The 19,965-nt window shown below is 39.8% G+C and overlaps 1 protein-coding gene across 1 annotated transcript; it reads left to right on the forward strand.

Annotated features, from left to right (window-relative positions):
- The first annotated feature begins 16,002 nt into the window (after positions 1–16,002).
- On the forward strand, positions 16,003–19,690 carry LOC128532805 (odorant receptor 131-2-like). The gene is made up of 2 exons (XM_053506910.1): positions 16,003–16,941; positions 19,634–19,690. The coding sequence occupies exons 1-2, from the start codon at positions 16,003–16,005 to the stop codon at positions 19,688–19,690; spliced, it is 996 nt and encodes a 331-aa protein (XP_053362885.1).
- Positions 19,691–19,965: the final 275 nt, after the last annotated feature.

The following is a 19,965-nucleotide window of genomic DNA, read 5'->3' on the forward strand; positions in this document are numbered from 1 at the left end:
ATTCATACAAATTCACATTTTACACAAACTTAAATAATTCTTTTGACTATGTAAAGCTGCTTTGCGGCATTGAAAATTGCTAAAAGCGCTATACAAATAAAATTGAATTGAATTGAATTGAATTATATATGGCAGTTAGTTTCATCATATATAATCTGAGTTTCAATTGCAATTGTTTTAGCGGTGGGCCTATATATGGCCCTCTACAGAATGGCACAGGCATGGGTCAACCCGTTAGCATTTCATGCAGGGTTAAGTATGCATTTGTGTTAATTTGCATGCGATAGCTCATTAGTGCAAGAGGTAAAGTAGCAACCCAGTTAAGGTTTGTACTAGCAAAATATTGTTAAGCTCGACTTTGAGAGTGCTGTTTATTCTTTCTACCATACCCTGGAACTGTGGATGATAGACACATCCAAAACTTTGTTTTATTTTCAACTGTTGTAGTACCTGCTTTATAGTTTTCTGAATAAACGCTGATCCATTATCTGAACTGATTTCTGACGGAATTCCAAACCTAGGCATCACCTCCCTTGTGAGGAATTTGATAACTATTCCGGCCCCTTCATCTGCATAAGGCATTGCTTCTACCCATCTACTAAATCTGTCAATTATTACAGGCATGTACCTTTTGCCTCAAGCATACATTATCCTTTCCATATAATCCATAACCAAGTGCTTAAAAGGTCCTTCTGGTACCGGTATATGACCACTGGATGTCGCTGTTCCTTTCTGACGTTATGCTTAGCACATATCATGCTATCATGCATATCATCCATAGCATGCAGCTGATTTTTCTCACAACCTCTTCTCCAGCACAATGATCAAATCCACGAACATCTGAAATTAAAAATGTTAAACAGTGCTGTGGGTGCTATGATCAGACTTTCATGTGAACGCCAAATACCTTGTGCATCCTTCTGAACTCCCCTCTGGAGCTACATCGAGTGCTCGTATGGACCTGCTTGATGTTGAACCTGAAAAATATCTTTCAACTTAGGCTGCGGTTCTAAGGATTATTGGCACCTGCACTGCCAGTTGACACTTTGATGCTTGCTTTGCTTCTAAGTCTGCTACGGTGTGTTGTTACCTTTAGTGACATAATAAACCGTCTTGCATAACTCTATGCGAATAGGCTGTAACTAAGCAGAACATGGTTGTAAAGTGTGCTAAGATAAGATGGGTTTGAAGTCTTCCCCGTCCTTCCTTATTACTGCATATTGTGGTGACTTTTTCCATGGTCTCTAAAACTAGACCCATCGACAAAGTAAGTGACTTCTGCTTCAGCTATCGGTTTAGACTCAAGATCAAGCCGTAACCTAAACCTAAATGCTAATGGATTTGCCACACAATCATGAGACACTCCTTCATAGGCTAAAGAAATTAATTTAGCTGGGTTACCTGTGTCACATCTTTTTAAAGTAATGTAGGGATATGTAAGTAATGAAGAATATCCTAGAATGCGAGCTTAAGTAAAAACAAATTTCCCTTGTTCTATTAATTCTACAACCTTATGATGTGTATAAATGGTTACTGGGTAACCCATAGTCAATGTAGATGCTTGGTCATATGCATAATGTACTATTGCAAGTCCCTGCTGATGGAATGGTGGGTAACCTTGCGCTACATTATCTAGCTTAGTGCTGTAGTAAACTAGGGGCTGTTCTCTCCTTCCACTGCAGGTTTCCTGCATCAACACAGCTGAGGCATATCCATCAGCTCGGTTAGCCACATAAAAATAAAACATTTTGGTATAATCAGGTATACCTAAAGTAGGTGCTGTCTACTTTTCTTTTTGAGTGATTCAAATGCTAACCGTGCTTGTGTTCTATTTAACTGGAGCACTAATTTTCAAATTTTCAAATTCAAATTTTTCAGTCCTTCTTCTCTCATTACGTTTTTACTGCATACTTCTCAATCCAGTTAGCATTGAAGCCTATTAAGCCTAGAAAGGTTATGAACTGATTAGCTGTTTTTGGCAACGGTGGTTTAGTTATGCTTTCTAATTAGGTAAGTGCTATGGCTATTGTACCATGTGAAATCAACTGCCCTAAATATTGAACTTAAGCTTGCAGTATTGTAGTTTAGCTTTAAACACTTTATGACCTCCTTGTGCTGACTTGAGTCTCTTGAATGAAATCTCTATGGCATGTTTTAATGATGACGAACATATTAAGCAATCATCCATAAACTAGAGAAGGTTACCTTCTATCATTAAATCTGCTAAATCAGCCTTTAAAACCTGATTAAATATATGCAGTGAGTGGTTAAACCTCCATGGCATTTTTGGTACATATAATATTTATCAGCATATGTAAAATACAATCAAATATATCTAATCTTTTGTTACTGGAATACTGAAAATGGCTGAACAAAGATCAATTACAGTGAAATATTCCGCTTAGGGTGGGATATTGGTTAGCAGTGTGTGGATCTGAAACATCTGCTGGATAATCCTCTGTTATTCTATTAATTGCTTACAAATCATAAACAAAACCTAATTTATTTTTACCTGGCTTGATAACCGGGAAAATTGGAGTATTACAGCAAATGGTTGTTTCTTCTAGTACCGATGTTTTTACCAGGCCTTTAATAGTATTTTTTATGCCAGCTTCTGCCTCAGGGCGCAAAGGATATTATCTTATTCTGGGCAGTTTTACATTTGGTTTAAGTTGTACCTGAATCGGGCTGGCTGATTTAATTAGGTCTACATCTGTACCATGGCGAGACTATAAATCAGGTGGGATCTGACTCTCCGTTTCCCTACACAATTAATCTTCAACAGTCTCAATTACCTCAGATGCTGATGCCATTTGTGTTTGTGATTTGTGGCTGACTACAACTTCCTGAGGAATACCAATCAAGTTATTACCACACAAGATCTTGATACAGGTTTTTATCTACAGAATAAAAATCAACAGGTTTATGGTTGACTTCCACTGGACTTCTTTAGCTTCCTTTATCCTTGGTTCTAAGTCCTTTGATCTGCCATTTTATCCTACATATAATGTCACCTGAGGAACAGAATCAGTTACATTAAACCACCTCTGCCCAAAATCACTCATGTACACTGATTGCTGCTCCTTGCCGACCGATGATGTACTGTATAATTAATTTAACCTTGTGCTCTTTTGTTTCTTTCTGCCATCTTTGTTTTATGTCAGTATCCTTAGGTGAGTCGTACATCACTGTACAGTGAAAAGCTGGAGTGGGTACCTTCAGGATCTGTGATTTAATTAATTTTCCCCACGTATTAATTATTTGACTTAACTCCCTCTCTAGCTCCCCTATCCAATACCCATTTCCTTGTGGTTCTGCCATTAAAATTTGATTTTAACTCTTTGCATGTCAACATACACCTTTTGGAGAACACCATATTTGAAGTCCTAATTTACATAATGCATCTCTGCCTAATTAATTAACTGGTGTCTGACTCGAGCCTAATACAGATATGGTTACACTTATTGTTAATTGTAGACGGACTTGAGTGGGCATCTCTTAAATTTAAGCAGGTATAAACTGCTCATGTCTCAACTAACATGGGTGTATTTTTTCCCATCTACCTCAATGTGTAACATGGGTTCTTGTTCAGCATTAGGTATTAAACCAGCTAACTGATTCTTCCCTGTAGGACTCTCTGGGCACCCCTAATACCCCTGTTTTGGATGCCCCCATGGGTTTATTGGGCCTTGAACTTGGTCTCGAGGGGGTTGTTGCAACTCCCCTCCTATCACACCCCTCAAGGGCTGGGCCCTGGATGTGTTAGGCAAATTGATCGGTTATGTCCAGCCTCTCCACACCCCCAACATACCCCGGGGGCAAAGTTCGCATAAGTGTCAGGTTCAGGCATCTGATGTGAGCTTGGGAAGTGCCGCTGATGCTGCCCTTGCTGTGAATGCCTCTGGCCGGATCATCAGTAAAGGTTTGGGCCTCTCACAGACATTTGCCCTGCTTCTTTTGTTACCAGTGTTACAAATAAAATTAAACCCCTACTCAAAGAGAAATAAATTAACCATAACAAGTAAACAGGGATCCTCTTTAGAAGATCCCTGGGCTCCCCGCTCTCACTCCTCAAAGGTTTCACGACCACAAAACACAGTTAGAATGCAAGAAAAGAAATTTATTAATTAAAATGGACAAAAACAGCATAGCCTTTGGGAGGGGAAACGCCAAAAGAAAATACAATGAACAAAACTAACTACCGATCGCAAAAACTAACCTAGAAAAGAAATTATAAATAAAAGGATACAAAATCTTCCCTCCCTACTAACAAAAACAAGAGAAAAACGAACATAACAAACAGGCACCCACCTCCCAGCCGTAGTCCACTTAACAAGGATCAGGAAGTAAGGTGACAAACATAACAGCTACCAACACAACTCAGTTATACTTAATTCACAAAATAACAACAAATGTCTTGCTTAGCGAGCCTTTCGCAATCACTCAACCTAATCGAAAGAACACATCAAAGACGAAAAGGGAAACCAGGAGAGCGGGGAAGCCGAAGAATCCTCCATCGCAGCGGCTTAAATACTGCGGCCATCACGCCGGTCGCCAAACGAATCCGTCCTCATGAGCCACTCCACCTGTAAACAATTAGAGGTAGAACAAGAAACACTACACACAAGCTACACCGTAACCAAGCAACAACTTACAACCACTCGTAACACCAGGGTAACTTGGACTTTTCCCTTATTTCTCTTTATCAGCTCCACGAGCTGTAACTGAGCCAGTTTCCTGTGCAGTTCATGTTCTTGAGTTCTTAACTTCTGCTCGTCTTCTATTTTGTTCAACAGCATGTGAGACGTGATCACAGAACTCTTTGTATGATTTAGAGATTAAGCCGACCACATCTTCCAGTTTACTTTTCACCGGTTGAGGCATGGCATTAAATACAGTTTGTCTGACCAGTGTAGACAACAGTGCATATCCCTCAGGATCACTTTTTAGTTTCTTGCTCCACCTTGTTAACTGCTTCTGAATGTACAGTTTTGGATTTTCAGTCTCTTGCATTCATAGTTCCCACCGACAGAAGCTTGCCTGAGGTCTCCTCTTCTAAGACCTTAATCCGTTTCCCTGCCCCCTCATGAATGTTAGGGAGGCAGTTGACAAGTCCCTAGAGATCTTGAGTTGCCCACGGTACATAATGTTCCTGTGCATCTTTAATTAAAATTGGGAATTGTGGAGCTAGGTGTCTAAGTCTCCCAGTATTCCTTCCCTGTTTCCCACTGCCCATATTAAATGACAGATCCTTTTCACCATCATCCTCTCCACTGTACAAAGATCTATGCCTAGTCCTTAATATTGTATCCATTTTACTTCTTACTTGTCCGGGTGTTAAAGTGTTTCTGTCTAACCTCTCTCCACTACCTTCCCATATACCTTTTGTACTTTCTGTAGATCTGCCCTTATCTCCTCATAACAATCTAACAGTGTGCTTTCCTCTCTATCCATTTTCCTATCCTTTCTCTACCAACCTCTCTCCTTCTTTCTTAAATAGAGCTAGGACTTTTTACTCCTGCTGTCTCTTTAACACTCTTTGGACACACCTATCCTCTTTTTGCCGCCGTCTTATAATTTTTACACAGTTACTTTCTCCACACACTGCCACATCAAATGCTCCCTCCTTAGGCCATTTTGTAATTATCTTTTAATTTCTCTTTTGCCATTTATTTGCAATCTAAGTTATGATATTTTTACGCAACGGATGCTTCGATACTAATGTATTCACCTGGGAGGCAGGCTTTATAGCCTATGTTACCACAACATAGATATTTTTGCTTTATTTTCTGATTATGCACTTACTTAGTAACTAAATTTACTTACAACATACAATATTCCTTAACAAACCTCAACAATGATAACCACCCTCTAATATACAATATTGTGGCGTGGGCGGGGCGGCGGCTGACGACCAGCATGCCTTGCGGGGATGTCGGTGTGTTCACCATGATGGGGAAAGGTGTTTTGGTTAGTGGCTTCGGCCCTGTTGTGTGTGTGTTGGGTGTGATGTGTGCTCTGGTTCAGGCTGAAGCTGAATTGGATGTAGGCTCCTGAGTGAAGGTGCTGCTCATGCCATACCTGCTGTGTACCTAATAAAGTACTCTAAGCCATTGCATTGGGCAGCAAATAAGCTCACTCGTCTCTCCAGCATTCTTTCCGGCGTAAAAACGCTACATTGGTGTCAGAAGTGGGATGGAGAGTAACGGGTTCGAGCGCACAACGGAGGACCTTCTGAAAATCCAAGCGGGCCGCCGAGTAGCGGAGCGACTACTCGCGCAGAAGAAGCGCTTTCCTGACGGAGCTAGCGCGAGCACACCACGTCAACCAACGCGGAGCGGCAAGGAGTGGGCTTTACGTCGACTGTGTGCTGGACGGCGTCTTACTGTGGGCGCTCATGAAGCGCCGTCGCGACGTAGAACCCTCGACGCTGAACATTCTCCCTGTGCAGTCCTCCAGGCTCTCAGCCTCAGGTGATCAGCCGTCTGAGCCAGCGTGCAGCCGAGTTGCTGCGTCACCCGCAGTGGCTTCGCTGGTGTCGCAGCTGAACCGTGATCCGCCCATCGCCAGGCAGACGGGCCCCATCCAGCGCTCGCGGGCACCGCTGCGGGACTTTCGGGTGGGGGCACCTATGGAGCGTATGGGCGTGGACACTCCCAGCCGGGGGCCAGATTTTGCTGCTGGAGAGCAGGTATGGGTGTGTTCCCCCGGAAGGAAGAGGGGGCGCTTGGCCGGGCGTGTGTCTCACTGGGTGGGCCCCGGCACGGTAATTGCTCGGCTCTCCGATGTTTTCTACCGGGTGTGGTTGGCGGGGCGGGCACGAGTGTACTTCACCGGGACCGTCTTGCGCCTTACCAGCCGCACGCCGAGGAAACATCGAACTCTGTGGAGGCCGGACCGCCTCAGGACAATACTCGCGTTCATCCCTCACCTGCCAAAGGACGCCGGCGTTCCCACCGCCAGCGCCGACCGCCAGCGCCGACCGCCTCCACGCCTCCGAAACGGAGTTTGTCATGGTGACCAGGGACGGTCACAGCTCGGGTGGGGGCAGTGTGGCGTGGACGGGGCGGCGGCTGACGACCAGCATGCCTTGCGGGGATGTCGGTGCACCATGATGGGGAAAGGTGTTTTGGTTAGTGGCTTCGGCCCTGTTGTGTGTGTGTTGGGTGTGTGACATGTGAAATGTGCTCTGGTTCAGGCTGAAGCTGAATTGGATGTAGGCTCCTGAGTGAAGGTGCTGCTCATGCCATACCTGCTGTGTACCTAATAAAGTACTCCCAGCCATTGCATTGGGCAGCAAATAAGCTCACTCGTCTCTCCAGCATTCTTTCCGGCGTAAAAACGCTACAATATTTTACTATAGTACTTGCCAGCCTGTGCAGTCAATTTTTGAACCCAGTGAATACTTTTATCTATAACCGATTAATGCCACAGTATTAATATTGGTTCAGACACATTAACCACTTCTGTCACACAGTGCTATGTGTGGGATTTAGATAAGGTATATGTGCAGAAGTGATTGCTTTGGAAAAGTCTTTTAATAAAGGAAACATGAGCAAAGAGAAGCTAACGTAACCAAAGCTAAACCAACAAGGAGCTGAACCTACTCAAGAACCTAAATATAACATGAGCTAACAGGACTAGGAGAGAAACATAAAAACCTAAACATAAGAGCTAACCCTAACTTAAACAAAACAGACTATATCCAGAAACAAAGAGAATATGACACTAGAACAACCTAAAACAAGAAGCATAACATTCAATCAGTTTAAGCAGCTTAATTGAATGGCATAGAAACAATGGAAATGAAAAAATTCAACAACCAATTAACCAACCAGCATTTAAACACAACAGATACCCAACAACTAAAACAAAATGTTATTTATAACCGACTGATTATATACCTCAGCTCAGGTGAGCGCTCACCTGACCGAGGTGCATTCTAAGAAATGAAGTTTAGAACCGAAGAAACACAAAAGGAACCCAAACTTACAAAATGGAGTCTGGACGCATGGCACCTTCTGGTGTTAACCATGTCAACTCCACAATATTTCTTTATTCATAGAACAGTGACAACTTCACTGTATTTCTTTATTTATATATTTATACTTCGTACTTTGTCCCTGTTGTCCCTATATATTATTATTTTTTAATAAGGCCTTCATACACACAGGCATCTCTGGTCTAGCAGCAGCTGTCCCCCTCTGCTCAGGGGTCAAGCCCTGTTCACTGGACACAGAGCTTATATTATCACTAAACCAGACTCTTTCTTTCTCTCTTTTTCTCTCACAGGCACACAAAGAGCTCCCTTGCACTCAGACAGTTTTAGACCAACACATCATCAATTAGACACAACCAATTGCAGTTGCCTTTAACTTTATGGCACACAGCGGTGCTCCTCATAAGAGGATATTAATTGATATACATCTGTATAGTCCTCATAAAAGATATCTATATAAAATTTTACCACCAGCCTCATACAATAATTTTTCGTTGGCTACACATTATCGACATACATCTGTACATTCCTCATAAAAAGTTATTTATAAATATTTAGCTGCTGTGTACCCTTACACAAGCAGTATAACTAATTAAGCGCAATTCCTTATTAACTGCTTCTTCCCTATTGCCATGCACCAATCTAGGCACACGACAGTGGGTACAGATTAATACCGAGCCATCTATTTTTTAATACGCACTGCTATCTTATCAAAGCCCACTTAGCAACACAAATAGACGCTCAAATGTGCTCTCTCATACCTGCCTTGTCATGCTGCCATCTAATCAAAGCCCTCTTGGTAACATAACAGACCAATGCAATGCTTATTTTATTAATTTACTATCAGTATAACCATTAGTAAGCTGATGCATGCATTCTTTCCTGAAAACAAAGCCCATCCAAAACTACTTTAATTTGGAGAGGTCTTTAAAGGCATTCTTACCAACATGGGTGATCCCAGCGAACAACACAAACTAAGTACATAAGCAAAAGTTGCTTACCTTTGTACGTGGCCACATGTTTGTGCTGCTCGCCAAGGAAGCCCATGCTGATCAGTCACCTTTGCTCTTTTTCCACCCTGCTTGCAGCGCCAAGATGTCGTGGAAATTGATTGAAGACTCAGGCTTTGGTTTTCAGAAGATAACGACCTTTATTTATCATGCAATAACAGCCGGGAAGACTGCAGTGTCACACTGATCTCTAAACGCTCTTTGTTTAAATACACTTTGATACAATGGAGTTTATTCAGTATACAGTGATGTCCCACAACAGCTGGTTTTCTTTAAATTCCCCCGTTCTCTGTATACCTCACCTTCCTGGGCAAGCACATTCCAGGAGGCCTTATATGGTTAGCTTTTGCATGTACGATTCCCCATTCTATGTATAGCTTGGATTCCTAGGCAAGCACTTCTCAAATTCACTACAGAAAATGACTATTATATTCCGATGGGTACCTTTTTCTCATTAAAATTAAGTAAAATCACATAAACCCAAATAGAAATTACTACCATACTGGTAGTTACTGTCCAAGGCCCGAAAACATCAAGGTTGACGTAGCTAAAGGGAGGACATGTTTTCAATCGTTCCGGAGGAAGATCCGCCATGAGTTGCTTTTCCTGCTTTTCCCGTAGTTTGCGACAAATAACACACTTGGCACAACTGGCTCATTGTCGTTTTTGCTGCAGTTGAAAACTGATTTGTCCCAGACTTTGCTCTGGAGCCTGTTAACGTGTGGCGTTTCCTTAAGCTGTCGGAAGTTATCACACTGTTTAAAGACTGTGGGGCGGCCATTTTCAAGAATAATTGTTTTAAATGAGTTGACTGTGGGCTTGTGGACCTTACCTACACACACCTCCCCGACTACGACCCACCCTAAATCTAGGCACTGGGCGAAGGGCGCATGATGAGGGCCATTAACTTGTTCCCTGACTTTGTGTGCGCGTAGAACGTCTTGCCCTAGCAGTAGGAGTATTTCTGCCTTATGGTCTCTGAAATGTACCTTGCTATGGACCGAAGGTGTGGCTGGAGCAGTGCAGCGTTTGGTGTCGGGATCTTGCTTCTGTCGTTAGGAATGTCCTGACATTCAATGAGAGGAGGGAGTGAGATTACCATGGACCCATCTAAAGACTCAATGCGAAAGCCTTCAGCCATTTTTCCCCTCGTTTCAACGACACCTGAACATGTTTTTAGTTCGTAACTGATTAGTTTATGTTTAATGTTGAACAGATCAAAGAACTCTGGCCTGGCTAACGATTAATTGCTCTGATCGTCAAGTATAACGTAAGCCTTAACCACACTGTCCTTGTGGCTCTCTGGATACACCTTCGTGAGACATATTTTTAAACAAGAACGACCCCACTGCCCTGGACCGCACACTTTGGTGCATGTTGTGGTTACTGCAATGCTGTCAGAGACGTCTTTTCCCTCCCCGCCATTCTCTTGTGCGGGAGCAGGAGCCTTGCAGGTTTGTGGTGGAGGACCAGGATGCATGACTGTTTCGTGGCTCGTACTTTCACACTCAGAGCACTTTACTGTGGATCTGCAGTACTTAGCATGATGAGTGTCCGAGGCACAGCACTTGAAACAGATTCCTTTCTCTTTGAGCAAGGCCTTTCTTTTATTGAGCAGTTTGTTCCTAAATGTCCTGCATTTATTGAGTAGGTAGGGCTTATTGTGCAGCGAGCAGTTCTTATTAAAGGTCTTGCTGGGGGGTGTAATATTAGTTTTATTTACAGAGATGGGTTTGGCAGAGCTAAAGTTTCTTAGGTTGGGTCTTTCTAATTTTAATTTAGTGTCTGGCTGTTCTGTTGGTTAAAGCTTGGATCATTATGTCTCTTAGCTTTTTTGCATATGAACTTGTAAAACTAAAAGGTGGAAAGCGGTCATGATGATCCTCTTTATATTGTAAGCCTTGTGACATCCACTTCTCCTGAATTCCATATGGGAGTTTGTCCACAATTGGCCTGATTCCGTGTGACGTATCAAGATGGAGAAGACCGGGCAAATACCCATCCTCTTTAGCTCCTTGAATCTCCTGTAACAGATCCTCAAGTTCCCTCAGTTTCACATTATCCTTTGCTGTCATTTTAGGAAAACTCTCCAATCTCTGGAAAAACAATTTTTCTACGATTTCAGGAGCCGCATAGCACTCATGGAGTCTGTCCCATGCTTTCTGTAAAGGGTTATTGTGAATATACCGAGCGATTGCGTTTATTTTGACTGCTAGACTCCTTTCCTAACCATTTTGTCAGGAGAGCCACGCTCTAAAATTCTCCGGTTTGTCATCATATTGGTATAGACCTGAAGTAATGAGGTCACGACGTGCCATATATTGAGCAAGTGGCTCTACTTGGTGAGTTGTAGCAAGGCAAAAGGGCTGGAGAATGGGTTGAGAGCGTTCTTTTTCTGTTAACCTTCTGTCCTAGTCTCACCTATAGGAGTGTTAACAGGTAAAGGCTCGGCGTCTAAAATGTAATTTTCAGTAGAATTCCATGTGATGAATGTGCCCTCTATTTCAACACTTTGTTTGCGGGTGGCTGAAGCAGGGCCATTATGCATAATCACATTCATTTGAGATTTCACATATTCACTTGTTCTTTCTCTTTTAGAAATCTTTAGAGATCTGATTTTCAGGTCTCACGCCCGTCCTGTATTGAGTCCGCCTCTTCTAGCACCTCTGCCTCAGCTACTGCGGCATCCACTTCTCTTTGTAATTCTAGCACCTGTAGCTCTGTGTCGATCTTCACCTTTTTCACTTTTAACGGTGCATCCTTGCTTGCATATGAGGCTCTTACCCTAGCCGCTTCTGCTTTGGCTCGAGCATGAGCAGCACTGCTTGCAGATGAGGATGCATTTGTAGCAGATCTGTTGCTAGCTGCCATTTTGACCACGATGAAGCTCTGAATGCTGCCTTTTCATTTTCAAGTTGCCAAATGAACATGTGGATAAACCACTGAAGAAGACCAGGACCACAAGGGACGTTTTTGCATTTTAATTTCTTCTCCAAATGGTGAAAACTGAAAGCATCCACAACATGCTCTTAGAAAAACTGAGCTCTAGCCAGACGAAATAAAGTCATAAATCAGCGCTTTAAAATGAATTTACCCAACCAGATAATACAAATATATACTACTTAAGATCCTTATAAACACATATGTAAACTTACAGCATTGCCTTGTGTGGTGTTTTGAAATACATATGTATCAGCAGGTGTTGCTGTTACAAGGTGATGTCGAGAAGAAGAAGAAGAGTTATGCATGTGCTAAGCGAGTTAAAGAAAACTGTTGTAAAATTACTACCCGAGTATAGAGTCTTTATTACGAATACACAACACCTTGAAAGTGCTTTAATGTGGATGGCGACAGATTGCTGACCATACCACGATGAATTCTGCCTGCTTTTTTTTACCAAAAAAACGGAACCCGGAAGTTAACTTTGCCGAACCGGAAGTAAAATAGTAAAAATATTTTTAAATAATCTTTACAAATAAACATGAAATACTTGTGAGAAACTTCTAGAAATACTTTTTAAACATTTTAAACCATGTAAATACCTCTTTTTAACCATTAATTAAACTTATTTATTAAATTATTAATTGCCTTAAGGGCAACACAAAGACTATTAAAAAAAAATAACCTGCGTCTATTTTTAGGCGTGCCAGCTGCCACTTTTTAGTTAGAAGTTTTCAATACAAATTTTATAATGCCCACATGACATCAAACATTCCCCTTGTTAACATTCCCCTTGTTAATATTTTAACTATTAATTTTACTATTTTAGCTATTACTATTTTGTTTACTTCTAAATAACATTAAAACAAAAATAAGACATTTTTTTAATATATATATGTATATATATATATATATATATATATATATATACACCGTGTAGTAAAATCCACTGTAACTCAGCAAACCCCGAGTATTTTATAGCGCGGGGTGCTAACCTGGGATCATTAGCAAGGATAGCTCACCAGCCGGCCCCACTCCTTCACATATCTGAAGGGGAGGCCGCCTAACTAGTGAGCGAGGAGTGATATTGATTTGGGTGCACGCCGTGACAGGCTGAAAAACCTATTGTCCTTAAAAAATTTAACAGATGAGGACTCTGATTAATGTGCAAAAACTATATAATAAAACCATATAAGACTACAGAGTCTTTATAAGACTCAACTTTTATTTAAGTGCACTCACAATAACGAAAAAACCTTATGATTTTGTAAATGTTTAAAGGCAAATAAGCTGCGTTGTTTTTGGTGAACTTAATTTGGCATTTGGCAGACGCTCTTATCCAGAGCGACTTACATTTTTATCTTATTACACATCTGAGCAGTTGAGGGTTAAGGGCCTTGCTCAAGGGCCCAACAGTGGCAACTTGGTGGTTGTGGGGTTTGAACCTGGGATCTTCCGAACCGTAGTCCAATGCCTTAACCACTGACCTACCCCTGGTATTTGTATTAACACAAATGTATTTTAAAAATGGTCAGAGTCAGTCTGGCATGTTTAAAGATTTTAAATTTACACAAATTTAAAAAGAGGCCTGACGCAAGATCCAAGATCCATGCACAGTGGGGAGGGGTGCATTTTAGGTTCTCCGAGTGTAAAGGTGAGAACATCTGATTCACACCTGGGGAGGGTGTATTATTTGCATTTGAATGTGTCTGACATTGCAAAGCACACACAGTAACACTGCAAGAACAACAACCTAAAGTAAATAGAAATAAGAGATATATTATATTATAACCATATTATACAAAGATAGAAGTGTATTTTTTTGTTATTCTAATGTTCTCTTTTAAAGGTCTATTGTCCCAGTTATTTCTATATTTAAATTGTGATGTCTTTAAATGTAATTTCTTTTATAATAACAATAAACCGATACAAACAGAAGCTATATAACAGTTTATTCTTTAAACAAATAAAATCGTTAGCTAGTAAACTTAATTACCTAGTTTTAAAAAAATTACAAGCCCTTGAGCTGTTGTTAGTGCTTGTTTGGCCAGTCAGTTTCCTTGCTGTTTTCTGACGCGTTCATAATCATTAGTCTACTTCTGCTGGTGCGGTGTTTCTTAACCCCACGCGCAACTCACTTTCACTTTGCACAAGGCAGCGTTTATTGTTTAGTGTATATTTAAAACGCATAAACACAATAAAACAATAATATTTTAGGCTAACATATCATACATCTTTGTAGTCTTTTTGCACAGGGTTGCGTTACAATAATAATAAGAAAAATAACAGTAATAAATTCGGAGCACTACTACTACTAATAATAATAATACTGAATAGAGAAAGCGCAGTTAAATAAGTATCATCATTGAAGGAGAATGAAGGGCATTTTCACAGCTTGCCGCGCGCAGCTGCAGCAAGTCGCGGGATCCCTTTTCTCAAAATGTGATTTTTAATGGTGAATTTGTATATTTTCTCTCTACATTGTCTTTATGCTACAGTATATCCGCCTTAAATTATACACGTTGAAAAGCATAAACACCATTATTCTCTACGGCGCAACGAGTGATTTAGGGATCATCGCAAAATGCCGCACACCAACAAAAAGCATAGAACAATATTGATCTTCCCTTCTGTTCAGCGCCTGAAGGATTAAAAAGCAACTTTGTTGCCACACTGGAAACTAGAAATGCCAGACTAGTACTGTAAAATAAATTAAATTACATATATAATACAGAATGTTTGCAATCTCTGCCATCAACATGCCAACATTAAACCATTATTGTTGCACTATGGGTCCACTTTTTCTTTGATGTTATTTTAATCTACTTGTATTAATGATCCATTTTTTTGCGTGTGATTGTTTAGTTTTGAGTGTCCGATCTTTATTGTCAATAAAGAAAAGCATGAATTCCTATTATTGACTATCTTTAAACGACGACTCAAGACACATCTGTTTCTCCAGTACCCCCCCCCCCCCCCCCCCCAAAAAAAAATAAATAAATACAATAAAAAAAACCCTCTTCCTAGTTGTGTTGGACTAATGGCACTTAGTTATTAACCTAGTTATGCCAGTGTAAGTATGTATCCAATGATGTAAACATTAAAGTACTTTTTGTAAGTCGCTCTAAATAAGAGCGTCTGCCAAATGCCTAAATGTAAATGTATTATTTCCCACTAATTTCCTCCCGTCCATTGCGCCCCACCTGTCATGTCTGTATTCCCCACTTAAAGTGTGTATTCCCCACACTTCAAGAACCACGGGTATAGGGTCTAGTACACAAGTAGATGATTTTGCACAAGAGATGAGTGAAATGAGCTTACTGTCTTGAAGGGGAGTAAAATATTTTAGGTTCTTATATGGTTAGCTTATCATCTGCATCAATATTTATTAAATTGTCTGGTTCCAAAGCCTAATTTTTTTGCCTAATATAATTTTGCTACAAAACAAATTCATGAAGTCCTCTATACTGCATATTATTAATATGGTAAATTCGGTAGTGGTCTTATTCCTGGTTAATTTGGCTATAGTATTAAATAAGAATCTAAAATTAACACAACCTGTAATGGGGCAATTGTGCAACCCTCTGGAAGCAGTGTTGTGACACTGGGTTGTTTCAGTTCATCAGGTCTAGGCTCAGCAATGTTATGTGGCAAGAAAATTAAGTCAATTGATTCCCAGAATGCATAAATGACCAGGTCATCACATCAATAGATTGTTTTCTTTTATAATAGCACAGGCCATATTCCAAGATTGTAAAAGAGCAGTTCCAGGAGGATGATGAATAATTTTTATACATAAATTTAGTAATTTAGAAGTTAAAGGCAGTTGAATCTTAAATCTTAGTGTGTGACCTGTTCGCCAGGCAGTATAGAAAGAGAGAGAGAGAGAGAGAGAGAGAGAGAGAGAATAATAACTACTAGGGATGCCCCCAACCTCCTACCCCCACTCACCATTACATCTGTATAAATGTCACGAACATTTTCCTTTTTCTTCTGATCCCCTATCCAACCCCTATGTTGATATATAATAAATGAGCTATTATTTATACAGACATGCAGAGTGAAGGAGCAAATGGTAATGCAACCAGTAATTTCTTAGCTGATATTACAAGACATTTGTTTGAGAAGTTCTTGTTATTGCAGATCCTGGTTGTAATTTTTCTCTATGTAAACTGTTTAATGATATTGACAATTATGAAAAAAGAGGCATTTAGAAATGAAACTAGATATATTTTGTTTGCACAAACCCTATTTGTTGACACTGCTTTTATATTTCAAGCTAACTTGCTTGTTATTGAGGTTACTTTCCAGTATCCTGTGAACATATTTATCTGTAGTCTTTTTTTACTATTTCAAAATGTTTTGATCTGCTGTACACCACTAACTTTGGTCGCAATGTGTCTGGAACGCTATGTGGCTATATGCATGCCTTTGAGACATGCTGAAATTTCCACTCATAGGACCAGATTATATGGGATTTTTATCATATGGATTATAAGTTTTATTATTCCAGCATTTGTTTTTATAGGCTATTGGGCAGCAGCCCCACCTGCTGCTTTTTTCTCCTCTGCTGTGTGTAGTGCAGAGACGATGATAACTAAAGATTGGCAGGGACATGGTCGTGCTGTAATGTATGTTATCCTTTTTCTTTTTTTGGCGATTATTACTATCTTCACCTACATCAGGATAATGATTGCAGCCAGAGCTGCTTCTTCTGAGAAAAAAAAATCTACCAATAAGAGTCTTAGAACAGTGCTGCTTCATGGTGTTCAGCTGTTTCTGTGCATGATGCAATTATTTAACCCATATATAGAAATGGCATATTGGAAGGTTGAAGAATTAACTTTTAGGAATGTAAGATATTCGAATTTTATTGTCTTCTTGTTTGCACCACGCAGCCTTAGTCCACTGGTTTATGGCGTTCGAGATGAAAAATTCTGTATTGTTTTAAAGCATTATGCTTTGTGTGGTACTGCCTGCCTTTTTTCAGCTGTATTTGAAAAAAAAATAATAATAATAAGACAAGTCTAAACAGGGCATTAGACATAACATCAATGAGCTCTCTGATTTTTTTTTTTTCCAAAGCTGCCTACTGGTATTGTTGTGATAACCTTTTGATGACTTCATCTTCACACTGAATGGATGAAGTCATCAAAAGGTTGCCTTAACCTTACCTGTGTACCTTTTACCATTGCTTATTTTCACTTGGCACGGAAAATTGCAATAATTATTTGATTTTACACTTAAAATGTCACTTTTTAAATATAGCTGTGTAAGTTTTTACATTTCCTGACATTTGTGCATTTTTCGGTTGCTTAAATGTACACATATAAATGGCAAAAGTCTTATTACCATGTATTCAGTACAAAACTGGCTACAAAGATTATGTAACTAGAATATAAAAAAGTTTGTATTTTAGAAAAAGTAACAGTTTTTGGTTAATAAAAGAAAAAAAAAGTCACTGAAAAAGACAATAAAAAACATTTGAAACATTTGTCAAGAAGTCTTTTGCGAACTAGATCTTGTAGAGTGTTTGCTTTAAAAAGAACTGAAATTCATCCTGCTCACTCATTCAGAGAAAACAATATATTGATTTTTAAAACACTTTTTGTTTAAAAAGGCTATATTCAAGGCAGGAATGATCATGAATAATGTTTTTAATTCACACAAGAACAAAGACCCACATAATGAGCAGTCAGAATTGTGACTGGAAGGGACATGCTACAAAAACGAATGCAAGGACAAAATAATATTGTTTCTAGTTTATTTAAAATATAGTTAACTGCAAGGCAAAATAACTTGAGGTTTAATTGCAAGGAACAGTGCAAGATAAGGATCGGGTGTAAGATATGTAAAAGATCACTCTTTTACACCCCATGCATAACCTACACGCTCTCAGTGCAGAGAAAAGATCTAGGGAGAAAGACACAGGGACATCATATACACCATTAAAAATTTACACATATGCACCACTTAAATTTTCCCTTAAACTTGTGGTGCTACAGCAGGCACATTTATAACAAACTGTGCAAAAACAGATATTTGGGGGAAAACAGTGCAAGATGAAAAATGACTGTTGGTAAAGACCCACTCTTATACCATATACACAGTCACAGCAATCACAGAGTCTGTTGAACAATACACATGTCACAGGAACCACAGAGTCTGAGGAACAATACACAGTAACAAGAATCACAGTCCTCAATAAAGGATTTAGAGAAAAAGTCCCAGTGATTAAGAGACAAGGCCTAGACCTTTGTTGGATGTGTGTGGGTTTTTTGGCCCCCAGCCAACACTGCATTACTCATCGGCATGACTATCATTGATATTACTATCCAGAAACCACTATTGGTAAACATAATCCACCCTGCCATCAGGTGTCAAAACTTTTTATCTTCCCCTTAATACTGCAGTAACACTGAAGTAATACTGCAGTTAATATAGTAATGTAATACAAATACATTAAAACTAAATTATTAGTAATAATTTACATTTTATTAATTAAAAGAATCAATAAAGCATCACACTTAAAACACTAAAAACAACTAAAACTGCCAACACTGCTGTCAACCAGTATATGACCAGACACACCAATGTTCTTTTTCACTTTGTTACATTATCTAGTTTTTAAACAAATAAATAATAATAAATACAGTACAACATAAAAAAAATCCTAACAAAGAAAAATATGCAAGTATATTACAAGGCTGAGGTCTACAGCTGGAACCCTGAAAAGTTTTAACATCTCCTCCCCATTTTGTCCTCATTCTTCAACTTTGTTTGAATAAGCACTTCCCCTTCCTGCACTTTAAACATGTTCTTTACATGTGCTGAAACAAATGAAAAGCAAACAGTGAGACAAATATTCATTAAGAGTTGTTTCTGTCATTAGTATGTCCTAAACTGTTGCTAAATAATGGCTTGAATTTTTAATTGTTAATTAATTAAGAATTCAGAATGTAATGTGAATTTGATGACTCAACTTTGTCAGTGGGCGTTGGCTTTTAAGATTCAGACTAGGTTTACGAGTGTTCCGCAAGACGAGCAAAGATTTGTAATAAATTTTGACTTGGAAAACGAGCATTGTCTTGATTTGATGCCGAGAGTCACGTGATCACAACTGAGCCAACGTTTTTTCTCTCTCTTGCGCTGCGGGTATTTATCTCCCCTGCTGGATCTTAGTGCTCGTCTCTTACTGAACACTCTCTTACTAATCAACATTTGTGTGTGTGTGTGTGTGTGTGTGTGTGTGTTTGTTTTTCTTTCTCTTGCGCTGCAGAGTGTGTGTGTTGGGTGCGCTCGTAATTTGACACCACACTGGTTCACACACACGCGCGCTCTCTCTTCCTCGCCTTTACTGTGTGTCAGTGTGTGTTATATGTGTAATTTTCTTTTTCTGAGTGCTAACGTTCCCAATCACCACTGAATTGAATGATGCTCCAGGGACGGGTTTGGCTGTGCTCCACCTTTTTAACACCCTCCTTGTACGCACATTTTCTTGGCTGAACTTTGAAATGTCATTGTGGTTTGGTTCCGATATGTCGCAAATGTGCACTGTTTTATCAATAATAAAGTTTCTAAGAAAGTATTGGTCCATCCTGTCCGAGTCTCAATGATGACATCCACAAACCGTTATTGTGTCTCTGCGTTTATGAGCTGTGTTTTTGGTCTGCTGTAAATGCAGAAGAACCGCGACGACAGTATCGCACGATCCATAGTTCAAACTCTCGCTGAGGAGTAGATGTGATCTCGCAGTCTTAATGGTTGGCAAAGACAAATCGTACAGTTGTGCATATTTAAGCACTTCTCACCGGAAGAGTAGAACAGAAAGACTTATTGAGGAAGACCTATTTTCATTGCAAACACACCGTTTGCTGTCATGTTTGCGGGTGGTATTGGCTGGTATTGTAGCCAGAGGCTAAAAAAGGCAGGCATAGACGCAGAGGGGATGAACTTAGGCCTGTTTATTAAACAAACCATAAATAATAATAAAGAAACAAAAACACACAAACAAAC

Source organism: Clarias gariepinus, chromosome 11, assembly GCF_024256425.1.
Source record: "Clarias gariepinus isolate MV-2021 ecotype Netherlands chromosome 11, CGAR_prim_01v2, whole genome shotgun sequence".
NCBI classification, from domain to species: Eukaryota; Metazoa; Chordata; class Actinopteri; order Siluriformes; family Clariidae; genus Clarias; species Clarias gariepinus.